Source organism: Salvelinus namaycush, chromosome 11 (assembly GCF_016432855.1).
Source record: "Salvelinus namaycush isolate Seneca chromosome 11, SaNama_1.0, whole genome shotgun sequence".
Classification (NCBI taxonomy): domain Eukaryota; kingdom Metazoa; phylum Chordata; class Actinopteri; order Salmoniformes; family Salmonidae; genus Salvelinus; species Salvelinus namaycush.
In genome coordinates this window covers 24,720,075-24,733,062 of record NC_052317.1, presented here as the reverse complement: position 1 = coordinate 24,733,062, position 12,988 = coordinate 24,720,075, and the positions used below count along the sequence as shown (strand labels likewise).

General features: G+C 44.7%; 1 protein-coding gene across 1 annotated transcript in view; it reads right to left on the bottom strand.

The window, feature by feature from the left end:
* LOC120055943 (laminin subunit alpha-3-like) overlaps positions 1 to 12,988 on the bottom strand; it is a 114,170-nt gene that overhangs the window by 2,720 nt on the left and 98,462 nt on the right. Inside the window, exons 53-72 of the mRNA XM_039004012.1 lie at positions 10,377 to 10,518; positions 10,138 to 10,237; positions 9,917 to 10,033; positions 9,620 to 9,790; positions 9,121 to 9,272; positions 8,622 to 8,837; positions 7,461 to 7,609; positions 7,199 to 7,361; positions 6,953 to 7,080; positions 6,344 to 6,491; positions 6,107 to 6,205; positions 5,820 to 5,983; positions 5,497 to 5,614; positions 4,935 to 5,075; positions 4,619 to 4,767; positions 4,255 to 4,386; positions 3,731 to 3,854; positions 950 to 1,083; positions 520 to 700; positions 178 to 333 (exon numbers count right to left, since the gene is read on the bottom strand). Of these exons, the coding sequence (XP_038859940.1) occupies positions 178 to 333; positions 520 to 700; positions 950 to 1,083; positions 3,731 to 3,854; positions 4,255 to 4,386; positions 4,619 to 4,767; positions 4,935 to 5,075; positions 5,497 to 5,614; positions 5,820 to 5,983; positions 6,107 to 6,205; positions 6,344 to 6,491; positions 6,953 to 7,080; positions 7,199 to 7,361; positions 7,461 to 7,609; positions 8,622 to 8,837; positions 9,121 to 9,272; positions 9,620 to 9,790; positions 9,917 to 10,033; positions 10,138 to 10,237; positions 10,377 to 10,518 (2,884 nt within the window). The remainder of the gene's footprint in view (positions 1 to 177; positions 334 to 519; positions 701 to 949; positions 1,084 to 3,730; positions 3,855 to 4,254; positions 4,387 to 4,618; positions 4,768 to 4,934; positions 5,076 to 5,496; positions 5,615 to 5,819; positions 5,984 to 6,106; positions 6,206 to 6,343; positions 6,492 to 6,952; positions 7,081 to 7,198; positions 7,362 to 7,460; positions 7,610 to 8,621; positions 8,838 to 9,120; positions 9,273 to 9,619; positions 9,791 to 9,916; positions 10,034 to 10,137; positions 10,238 to 10,376; positions 10,519 to 12,988) is intronic.

Here is a 12,988-nt window from a genome sequence, read left to right as displayed (position 1 = left end):
ACCTCCACTGGTGTCCATGTGTGTGTGTGTGTGTCCGTGTGTGTGTGTGTGTGTGTGTGTGTGTGTGTGTGTGTGTGTGTGTGTGTGTGTGTGTGTGTGTGTGTGTGTGTGTGTGTGTGTGTGTGTGTGTGTGTGTGTCTGTGTGTGTGTGTCTGTGTGTGTATATGTGTTGGCTACCTTCAGTTCTTTGTTCAAGGAATCAGGAGCACTTCCCATGTAAAGAGGAGAGATCAATTCCATGGAGGTGGACTCATCACTGGTCAGCTTTCCATCCTGAGCCCTGAGACCATCCACTACCAACCGGAACTTCTTCTTCTCTAGGCTGAATGTTACCTGCAGAGGTGAGGTCACCACAGAGGACAAATCAATGTACATCCCTGTCACTGACTGATTATAGTGCCACAGAGTGATTTGGTAAGTTTTCTCTCATGAAACAACTACTGCAAACAACTGTTTGTGAATGTATGATGTGAAACAACATTACTGAGTGCAGATCGTCTTAGATTTTAACCCACTGACCGAGTGCCACTTTCCATCGTTGTACTTCTCCCTGTTGAAGATCTTCCTACTCTTGTCTACTGACAGTCTGATCCTGCCCTTGGACAGGTAGAGAGCCACGTGAGAGCTCCCCCCTCTGGTGGCTGCATAGAACAACAGGCCTTTGGCAGACTTGGTCCTCACGTCCAGGGAGAAATTAGGTCTGGTGGAGAAAAGAGATAGGATTCAGGAAGGAAGGAAGGAAGGAAGGAAGGAAGGAAGGAAGGAAGGAAGGAAGGAAGGAAGGAAGGAAGGAAGGAAGGAAGGAAGGAAGGAAGGAAGGAAGGAAGGAAGGAAGGAAGGAAGGAAGGAAGGAAGGGGAGAGAGAGAGAGAGAGAGAGAGAGAGAGAGAGAGAGAGAGAGAGAGAGAGAGAGAGAGAGAGAGAGAATGTGTGTGAGTGTGTCTACTCACCTGGGCTGGAGTGCCTGGGGAGTGAGGCTATAGCTCAGGCTACTCATAGTGCCCCCAATGTGGTAAGCATGTTCGACCAGGGCAGGGTGTGCACACACATAGAGACTGTCATCTGACACCTCAATAACACCATCCTATACAGAACACACACAGGCACAGAGAAACGGGAACTCAATATTAGAGACAATGGGTTAAATATGTGTATGCGATTAACCTCCAACAAAGCACTGGGGTAGGATTTGCCTTAGTCAATGGAAATGTGGTTCTGAAATGCAAAGACAGATTTTGGAGGATAAAGAGCTTAGCTTTGGTGAATATGACACTGTGCTCAATGAAACCTTAATGTCAACCAACTGAACAAGGTCAACTAACTGAACAAGGAGACTCAGTGTTCCACAGAAAACATGTATGAGCCCATTCTCATTCCTCAGTCCTCCTTGTTATCTACTGTAGGCCTCTGGGAGTTAGAAACTGTTAAAGATGTCTCCCATTTGGGGGTGAACGCTGCTTTGAGTAGTAATCTGTTGATAGGCTTGCATATATTCCATCACACTTTCCCCATGATCAGTATCTCTTTACTGAAACCTGAATCACGATCTGTATCTCTACAATATTGATTTCTTTCATCATTTGATATCTACATGTTCAAATGCATATTTAAAGGTGCAATCTGCAATTGCTTCTTCCATTTTTTATTTATTTATGAATTCATGATATGTACCCACTGATTACTAAAGAATTTAACAAATAAATGCCTCATGTGCTTAGTTCAACTCTCGTACCCCACCAGAACCCAAAATATAAGCTTTCTAAATAAAGTAAATGTAAACAAACACTATATAGCCTCACATGGTTAAAACTATAATGCTGATATCATGGATGGTCAGTCCTTGCATTAATAGGTCTGTCTATGAATTTGAGTGGTTACATTTCTTCAGCCCCATCCTTCAGTTTGATACCAAAATAGGGGCGGGGAGTCCCCTTTGTTATTGTTTCAACTGCTGAATGCCCCCCATTTCTCATTTCTAAGATGTGTGAGATGTATCACCAGTCATGTTTTCTCCACAAAAACGACATGATGATTTAGGTATGGTGTGGAGGGAAGGAATGAGGGCAGGAGCCAGTATGTGTAGCTTTTGATATGGCATACATTCTTTGGGCCTCATCATAATTGCCTCTGAACATGTGTGTGCATGTATATGCTCTTAGTATACACATAATCATTATAAGATCTGCTTGCGTGTACTGTATTTGCATTAATAAAAATGCATATGAAGAAATAGCTTATAAACAACCAAATAGGACACTCACGCTTGGCACCATTTTAAATACTCCACCAAAACTGTATGGATATTATATTATTCATGGAGGTAATTGTAATCCTAGCATACAGTTGTGCCAATCTGTTAGTCATTGCATGTTTTCATTGGGAAGAGTTGGTCTATTAATGCATTTTAATCAAAAGAGCTGAGGTGTTTAGAGTGACATTGATTGACAGGTGCTCACAAAGAAAGAGATAAGTGAGCTTAGTGGTTGATTTATTGTTGGAGACTTAGAAGATCAAATCATTTCGATAGACAGAGGCCAAGGTGCTCAGGTAAAAATGCTTGAGAGAGCATACATCAGTCAGTGGTGGCTGGTGGCACTTTAAATGGAGAGGACAGGCTCATAGTAATGGCTGGAACAGAATTAATTGAATGGTCTCAAACACATCAAACACCTGGTTTCCATGTGTTTGATACCATTTCATTCACTCAATTCCAGACATTATTGAGCCATCCTCCCCACACCAGCCTCCTCTGGCATACAGTAAGAGATGTATGACAGTGATGCACACACAAACTCTAACACTGCTTATGCATAACAATGATGCACTGCTTTACCCAATACTCCGTGTAATGTTCCCGTATACATTCCAGGTATTCACAGACCATAACTAATACTGTTCATTCCTAGTGCAATGTTCCAATAATACACCCTCAGTCATTCCACAGTATAATAATATTATGATATTATATCCTATGATGATAGTATCTCCGTATAGACCATAGATCATTCATTAGTTCATTGGTCCTAGTCATTGTTAATAGGGAGAGCAGAAAAGGAGTGAGGGCAGGGCAATGACCTAACATCAGGCTGGTTGTTACCAGATGGACTGATGATGATAGTGAATGAGTGGGTTAATAGATGCTTGTTAATCACTGGTCAGAAAAGTGGTTTATTGTCATGAAACATGCTTAAGATAGAACAGTGTACAAATAAAAAGCGAAACAATGCTCATTAAATAATTGTTTTTAATAGTTAGTTTGTATTTAATAATAGTAGTCATGATGATGTGGATGTCCATGCAGTACTTTTTTTATCAGTCAAGTACAATAGCAATGGGCTTGTGCAAACATTGTGTGAGATGCTCATATTTCTCATGTCAATATCAATTCATCCTCATTAGTTGGCAGGTCGTCCTTCTCTTCATCTCTGGAAACAAAGCAGCACAACACACTGTGAACAGCACATCAACGCAAAGCATGGGATAGATGCTGAAGTGATAACTGACACCAACGACTTATTGGAAACTTGGATTGTCTCGTTCCAACATTAGGACAAGGAAAAATAAATACAATTGTGATTGGTGTGACAAACACAAAACATACAAAAAAACATAACGCTTTCCTGACGGTCTCACAAGTTATTTGGTAATAAAGGTAGTCATCAGTTAGGTAGATCATTATTGTAAGTTAATCGTTGTTAATGTGGCTAGCTGAGTTCACTGTTCTTTCTCACCTTCCTGGAGGTGTTGCGGTCGAGCATCAGTTGTGGAGGTCTGTCAGCACTACACATATCCAGCAGCACATCTCCTGTAGAGCTGAACTGACTCAGGTCCTCTGCTCTGTACAGAGAGGCAGGCCTGCAACACAACACACACAGCAACTTTCAGGAGGTCATACAACCAGGATAGTATCTAATATCAGGACATCAGTGCACTATGAAACGTGAACTATGAATGTTTAATGTCAACATTAAAACTACCATGAAACCTTCCTGCAAAAATAAACTTCTACTAGTTACATTATGCTTTGGTATGTTATTATTTATTGCTTGCATTTCATATTCGATGTGTATTTTTTGTATTCTGCAAAGTTCATTTGCATAAGGGTCTCAATATGACTCCCTGCTTCAATAAAGGTTGAATAAATAAAACTACGACGACAGCCATGATGATAACTACATGTATATAACAACTATTACTACTGCTGTGTTGTTACTAATGTTAGACATTGTAATAATACACAGTGATGTGAGTTTACCTTCTCAGGTAGAGGTTGGAGATGCAGCCTTTGAAGGTGTCTTTCCCCAGGAACACAGAGTCTGGGTTTGAACTGAAGGAACCTGAGGTTATCTGCCCTCCCAAATCATCCTCATCTATCCGGAGCTCGATACTGTAGGGCAACACGGGACGTGCATTCACATATATGGTACTTACAGTATATGTGTCAGTGGTTACCAATCGGTATAGCGAGTGTGTACGGTACTGTCACAACAATCATATAGTAAGTCTCAATCTTCACCAATCCATCATGGAACTGGATACATTTAACATTTCCCTTTTGTTTCAGAACATGTGGGTTTCATAAACTTCTATCGATCTATCTTGACTGTTTGATGTTCTACCTTTGAGGAGACACTCTCCTGGTGGCAGTCAGGTAATGCCATTTGCCATCCTGGTACTGCTTGCTTGATTTCAAAGATTTCCAAACTTCGTCTTTGAATGTCAGAACCACGTAGCCGTCAACCAAGGCAAGTTCGATGGCACCAATGCTCTGTCGGAGACCAGGTGGGGATAACGATTAATTCAAAGTCAGTCCACTTACATTCGCTGTATCCTAAAGCTAAACTGTTAAAGCAACTGTTAAAGGAAGGAAGAGGGAGGGAGATAAAGGGAGATAAAGAGAGAGACAGAGAAAAAGAGGTGTTGTTGTCTACTAACCGACTCGGTGTTCTGCAGTAGAAGACCCTCTTTCTCAGAGCTCTTGAATCCCAGTGAGACTGTGGTATCATTGGCCAAGCTGAAGCCTTCAAGAGTAGCTGACAGAGAACTGCCCACGTTGAACTCTGCTTTACGAGATGCCTGGAACACAGAGACATTATCATGCTGTTACTAACAGTGGACTGGAGTCAGTTACAGCATCTTGGTAGCATCAAAATACACGGTACTGGCACACAGAAATGGCTTCCTGACAGTATCAGTTACAGTTTCCAGTAAGTAAATATCATAGTGGTATGAATAAAAATATAATTCCATGATATTGATTTTATGTGACAATTCAATAATTGAAAAAAGGCAGTCGATTTTCAATGACTTATCAATAAACTTAAAAGTAAAATCTATTTATTTCAAAGGTTTTAACATTTTTGAAGTTTAAATTCAAATCAGACAAATTACAGACAAATGACTTCCTGAATTAGCTACCTTCAATTCAAATTGACCCGAAACGCTGACTTACTGTGTTGACCACGTTTGAAAACTTTAGTGAAAGGTGAAGACTTACCAGGAAGTCCTTGGGACAGCCCCGGCTGATGCCCACTTTTTCCTGGAAGGTGGGGTACTTGCTGTTGAGCTTGACGTTCTTCATGCAGCCCTTCAGTGGCTGGGCGGTGATGTGGTGTCTGTGAGCGAGAACACACAAAACACAATTTTATTTAGACTCCTCTGGTATGGTGTAGGGTTAGGGAAACCGTGTACTACCAATAACGATTTAAAACTTACTCAACATCCATGTAACATGGGCAGAGTTTGATCATCAAAATGGAATACCAAACATGGGCCAAACATAATAATAATGTTCCTAGTAAGTGGATGAAAAGCACTCACCTTTCTCTCAGGGCTTGTGGTAGGCCACCGATGTAGTAGTCTGTGTAGTCTCCAGGGGTGTACTGGACATTAGTCTTGACCACCTCATTTCCTGCTACACGGATCTTCATCTCTTGGCTTCCTTTAGACTCCATGATGATCAACACTTCTGCCGAATCTGCATCCTAAAGAGAAGGAAAAATCAGGGGGAACCATTTAAGCAAAACAATGCAAATTCTACAATTAACCAAATATCAATAAGATCAAACAGACAAATTATTCCACCCATCTAGCGCCAACTGCCTCACCACCGGGAAGACTTTGGTGGTGCTTCGTGCTGGTTCTCTGAGCAGGTTACTGTGGATGACAACGTAGCCTCTCTCAAACGTCACACTGTAGTAGTTGTACTACGAAAAGAAGAAAACAAGCAATGTTAAACACAGCCAGTGGACAGACTGACAACAGTACAGAATATCAACAGCTATTCAAGTGTCATCAACTTTACCACACCAAATGTTTCCCGGTAGAAAGAATAAGTAGCCTACCTCATTTCCAATGTAGAGGAGAAGCCCATTCTCTGAGCGAGTGGAGATGGTCTGGGTCAGGAGGAGGGTGGACGCCATGACACCTTGGGTGGACACCTTGGCATAGCCAGTCCCCTCGAAGTAGTCAAACACCACTGGCTGCATATACCTGGGCACAGGGGGATTCAATCAGAATAGGGTTAAGGTTAGAAGATGTAAACACTCATAACTACCTGGGGTGTGAGGAAAACTATACGTTTTTAGATGCTACACTGGATGTGCGCGAGCAGAGCACGAGCCACTTCATCAAGTGTTCTCAGGCGCGAAAATAGAACTGCAGCCTAATTTTACGCTGAGCAGTGCCAGCCTCTCACGGAGCCGTGCTGCTACAGCCCAGGTTTCATTGAAATGAATAGGAGCATGTCACACTGTGAAAAGGTTACACGTCCAGTGTAAATAGTCTAACCACTTAAGACGTTTAGCAGTCAAGTGACTGACAGGTTAGATTGACTGTATAACAAGGACTCTAAGGCATTTTGAGTATGGGACCTTTAGTCTTTGTTGTCCTCTGATCCAGAAGCATCATCTCCCGTCAATAACTCATTAGGTTTTCAGTAGCTCTAAACCAACCTCTTGCATGGAGTCTCCAGGTTGATCTTGACAGCCTTCTTAAAGTTGTACAGACTGATGAATCTGTCGTTGAAGGTGGACAGCTCGATGCATCCTTTATAGTTTGGGTAGTTGAGGGAGGCTGGAGGCTATAGAAGCAAAGCATATTCAGGTATAATAAGACTGAGAATGTTTCAATAATCAGGAATAGTAATGTCACCTAGGAACTGAAATGTTAATTTCCAGTCAATGTTTTGGGGTGCTTACAGTGAAGTTGGAGGGATAGCCCCCGACATAGAAGACCACGTCACTATGGTTCAGGTTTAGAAGGTTCCTGGTCAGCTCTCCCTGCTTACTGCTGGTCTGAGGAGGGTCTGGGTCATTAGATGTGAAAAGTTTGGTGAGGATCACCTGTGCGTCTTGGTAAATTCTAAGAGATTGTAAAAAAGGTCAACGTTAGAGCAGGGTTACTCACTCAAATAACATTTCCAATTCCTAAGACTTGAGACGGACGAAGGTATGGTTTTACCTGTGCAGGTCCACCTTGTCAAAGAATGCAGGCTCAGAGGGAGACCTAGTGATGTAGTCTGTCTTGATCTCATACTCTTCTCCGCTCAGCTTGTACACACAGAACAGCACATTCTTCCTCAGGGCCATGCCAATGTAGTCTTTAGATGACTGTGGAAAAGAGAGGTGAGGACCGTCAGTGGGAGCATTTCCAACAACAAGCAAACTGTCAAATGTATACGGTGCCATTATTTCAATAGAGAAGTATACAAATGATCCTATAGAACAGGATCCAGTGTGGCTCAGTCGGTAGAGCACGGTGCAACACCAGGGTTCCCACGCGGGAGCAGTATGAAAAAGAATGAGAAGAGTGTCTGCTAAATGACTCAAATATATTAGGAGGATGGCGACTGATGTGCCAGAGAGAGTTTTATGACCATAAAGCAAATTGCCAAATCTATACCATCCAGTTTTTTTCACTAGGAGAACAAGGGACTACAAGGGCCAGGTTGTGTCTTGTCTAGGGCAACAAAGCTGCTGGTAATTTACCAAAGTTACCAGAACCTTCAGTAATTCTGGTAATTAACTGAAAATCTATGGCAATCTATCGTAACTTTGGTATAATATATACTTGAACAACCTTGAAAAAAGGCATGTGTCCACACTGTCAATGAGTTTCTATTAGATGAACCATATGGTCCAAGAGAAAATAGCAGAATGAATGAAAAAACTCTTCCAACTATTTATTTTTTCACAACTGCCACCAGTTTGAGGACCAAACATTGACTTCAAATACATATTGACATAGTCAAATAAATCAAAGTTTAAAAAAATATATATATATAATATTTCATGCTGAAACACTCATATTAAACACCAATGGTATTCACTAAGTTAATGGTTTATATTTAGGATAATATTTTACGGCATTGTAATTCTATTTTAAAATGATTTTAAATTATTATTTTGTATATTTTCATATGATAATCCCACACAGAGGGCCAGAGATAATTACAGACACCTGTGATAATCTGAAATACCCAAAAGGGCCACCAGATGTCTTGTGATAGATTACATAAAATCCTTGAAAGATACCAACATTCTGGTGGTTTACTTGTAAACTTTGAAAGTTTTAGATAATATACCCTCCCTTTGCAACCCAAGTGCTGTCCAGTCCACTCACGTCTTTGTTGCCGAGGTACAGTACGAACATGTCTCCCTTGTCTGTGGTGGTGCTGTCCTGTCTGCGTCTGCGTGTTCCATCCCCTCTGCCGATGTCGGGGTTCACTGGTCTCTGCAAGGACAGGGACAGGGCAGTGTATGCCTTCAGGTCCTCCATGTCCCTGGGGGGACGCATCTCCACATGGCCCTCACCACTGAACTTCATAGGGACCACAATCTGGAGAGACAGGGGGAGGAGATGAGGAGAGAGGTTGTACTTGGTTAAAGGGATCAGCAGTGTAAAGTTAAATCATTGTTTTCCTTTATGGGAATAACAACTGTCCAACAAATGATGGCACATATTCACCAAAGGGCTCTGTCAAGACCTAGACCTGCAATCCTTTCAACTGTATACTGTATGGCCAGTGGAAGGGGAATAGGTAATACACAATGGGCAATATCTGGTGGGGTGTGGACCCAGGGTGTGTGTGGGTGTGGGTGTGTGTGTGTTCCACTCTTACCCTGTTGGCTGCGTCTCTAGACTGCTCGATCAGCTCCTTGATCCTCTTGATGTTCTCTGAGATGTTGGTGACGGGGGACAGCTGAGAGCTGAGCTCTTCCACCTCTGAGATCTTATCCTGCAGAGACGGGATTGTGTTCAACAGATTCTTCACTGTGGATGGGGAGAGATGGAAGAGGGAGAGGGAGATATATATATATAGAGAGAGAGACAGGGAGAGAGAAAGAGAGAGAGGGAGAGTGTAGTTAGACCTTTTAACCATTTTACACCTGTACAAAACACACAAAACAGGCAAAGAGTGGACAAACATCGCTGTACATACAGTACTGTACATGCATGGTAATATCAGCAAATAAGACAAGTAGTATTAATTCAACCTTTATTTTCCAGGTGAGTCCCATTGATACAGGATATAAATCTCTTTTTACAAGGAAGCCCTGTCTACGGGTGTATATTCCCTCCATCCTATGCAGACGTATGTTAGTGGAGTGATCCCTCACCTGACTTGTTCACATCATCCATGACGCTGCTGAGGTTGGAGTCGGAGGGCATGACGTTGATCTTATCCACTTCCTCTCTGATGGCATTCAGTCTGTCCATGGTGGTGCTAGCCGTATCATTGGCTGACGCTGCCTTGCTCTTCGCCTCGTCCAACATGTCTCCTATGTCATCTGTCGGGAGGAGAGAAGTGCGGGAATGAGGGAAGGATGAGAGGGGTGTATTCCTCCATTGATCAGTAATTCTCTATAATTTGAGCTGATCTATCAGACTTCCTCCTACTATCTGAGCCGGCTTACCTCTCATGATGTTGTTCAGCTCTGCCTGAGCGTCCATGAGGTCCTTCTCCAATGCTTTCTTCTTCTTCTCTGCGTCCTTCAGGTGTTTCTTCTGGGCTGTGAGGTGATCAGAGGCCTCTGTGGAGTCAAACCAGAGTTTAGTTCGAAGTAGTTTAAGCCACATATATTTGGTTGGCTCCCTGCCAACTCTAAAAACTTTATTACAACTTATAGCAACATACCTTTGAGATCTTGTTCTGCATCCCCTGCTTCCCTCAGTAGGTCGTTCCCGCTGTCTTTCAGATTCTTAGCTCTCTTTGTCAGGTCCTCTTTCTTCACATCCTATATTGCAAAATAATAACAGAAGTTTAAGAATATTGTTAAAACAGAAGGTAAACCAAAGCCACATCAGCTAAAAGTTGAGGTGCTGAGGATTCATTATCTCTGTGATAAGGGTCTAGTGGCTGGACTGTGAACTGACCTTTAGGGCCTTGTCAGCTGCATCCTTGGCCTCCTTGGCTGCCTTCTCTGCAGCGTTGACTGCATCTGTGATGTTCTTGTAGGCCTTAATGGCGTCCATGGCATCACGCACATCAGAGCGGCCACTCGAGTCCCTCACAGCACTGTGACATAGGAAGATAGAAAGAGAGGAAAGGAGGGAGAAGAGAGGAAATGAGGAGAGAGAGGGGGTAGAGGGAGAAGGGTAGAGAGAGAAGGAAGGGAGAAGAGAGGAAATGAGAGAGAGGGGGTAGAGAGAGAAGGAAGGGAGAAGAGAGGAAAGGAGGAGAGAGGGGGGTAGAGAGAGAAGGAAGGGAGAAGAGAGGAAAGGATGAGAGAGGATGGGTGGAGAGAGAAGGAAGGGAGAAGAGAGGAAAGGATGAGAGAGGAGGGGTGGAGAGAGAAGGGAGGGAGAAGAGAGGAAAGGATGAGAGAGGAGGGGTGGAGAGAGAAGGAAGGGAGAAGAGCAGAAAGGAGGAGAGAGGGGGGTAGAGAGAGAAGGAAGGGAGAAGAGCAGAAAGGATGAGAGAGGAGGGGTGGAGAGAGAAGGAAGGGAGAAGAGAGGAAAGGAGGAGAGAGGAGGGTAGAGAGAGAAGGAAGGGAGAAGAGAGGAAAGGAGGAGAGAGGGGGGTAGAGAGAGAAGGAAGGGAGAAGAGAGGAAAGGATGAGAGAGGAGGGGTGGAGAGAGAAGGAAGGGAGAAGAGCAGAAAGGAGGAGAGAGGAGGGGTGGAGAGAGAAGGAAGGGAGAAGAGAGGAAAGGAGGAGAGAGGGGGGTAGAGAGAGAAGGAAGGGAGAAGAGAGGAAAGGATGAGAGAGGAGGGGTGGAGAGAGAAGGAAGGGAGAAGAGAGGAAAGGATGAGAGAGGAGGGGTGGAGAGAGAAGGAAGGGAGAAGAGCAGAAAGGATGAGAGAGGAGGGGTGGAGAGAGAAGGAAGGGAGAAGAGAGGAAAGGAGGAGAGAGGGGGGTAGAGAGAGAAGGAAGGGAGAAGAGCAGAAAGGATGAGAGAGGAGGGGTGGAGAGAGAAGGAAGGGAGAAGAGCAGAAAGGAGGAGAGAGGAGGGGTGGAGAGAGAAGGAAGGGAGAAGAGAGGAAAGGATGAGAGAGGGGGGTAGAGAGAGAAGGAAGGGAGAAGAGCAGAAAGGAGGAGAGAGGAGGGTAGAGAGAGAAGGAAGGGAGAAGAGAGGAAAGGAGGAGAGAGGGGGGTAGAGAGAGAAGGAAGGGAGAAGAGAGGAAAGGAGGAGAGAGGGGGGTAGAGAGAGAAGGAAGGGAGAAGAGCAGAAAGGAGGAGAGAGGGGGGTAGAGAGAGAAGGAAGGGAGAAGAGAGGAAAGGAGGAGAGAGGAGGGTAGAGAGAGAAGGAAGGGAGAAGAGAGGAAAGGAGGAGAGAGGGGGGTAGAGAGAGAAGGAAGGGAGAAGAGCAGAAAGGAGGAGAGAGGGGGGTAGAGAGAGAAGGAAGGGAGAAGAGCAGAAAGGAGGAGAGAGGAGGGTAGAGAGAGAAGGAAGGGAGAAGAGAGGAAAGGAGGAGAGAGGGGGGTAGAGAGAGAAGGAAGGGAGAAGAGCAGAAAGGAGGAGAGAGGGGGGTAGAGAGAGAAGGAAGGGAGAAGAGAGGAAAGGATGAGAGAGGAGGGGTAGAGAGAGAAGGAAGGGAGAAGAGAGGAAAGGAGGAGAGAGGGGGGTAGAGAGAGAAGGAAGGGAGAAGAGCAGAAAGGATGAGAGAGGAGGGGTGGAGAGAGAAGGAAGGGAGAAGAGAGGAAAGGATGAGAGAGGGGGGTAGAGAGAGAAGGAAGGGAGAAGAGCAGAAAGGATGAGAGAGGAGGGGTGGAGAGAGAAGGAAGGGAGAAGAGCAGAAAGGAGGAGAGAGGAGGGTAGAGAGAGAAGGAAGGGAGAAGAGAGGAAAGGAGGAGAGAGGGGGGTGGAGAGAGAAGGAAGGGAGAAGAGAGGAAAGGAGGAGAGAGGGGGGTAGAGAGAGAAGGAAGGGAGAAGAGAGGAAAGGAGGAGAGAGGAGGGTAGAGAGAGAAGAAAGGGAGAAGAGAGGAAAGGATGAGAGAGGAGGGGTGGAGAGAGAAGGAAGGGAGAAGAGCAGAAAGGAGGAGAGAGGGGGGTAGAGAGAGAAGGAAGGGAGAAGAGCAGAAAGGATGAGAGAGGAGGGGTGGAGAGAGAAGGAAGGGAGAAGAGCAGAAAGGAGGAGAGAGGAGGGTAGAGAGAGAAGGAAGGGAGAAGAGAGGAAAGGAGGAGAGAGGGGGGTAGAGAGAGAAGGAAGGGAGAAGAGCAGAAAGGATGAGAGAGGAGGGGTGGAGAGAGAAGGAAGGGAGAAGAGAGGAAAGGATGAGAGAGGGGGGTAGAGAGAGAAGGAAGGGAGAAGAGCAGAAAGGATGAGAGAGGAGGGGTGGAGAGAGAAGGAAGGGAGAAGAGCAGAAAGGAGGAGAGAGGAGGGTAGAGAGAGAAGGAAGGGAGAAGAGAGGAAAGGAGGAGAGAGGGGGGTGGAGAGAGAAGGAAGGGAGAAGAGAGGAAAGGAGGAGAGAGGGGGGTAGAGAGAGAAGGAAGGGAGAAGAGAGGAAAGGAGGAGAGAGGAGGGTAGAGAGAGAAGAAAGGGAGAAG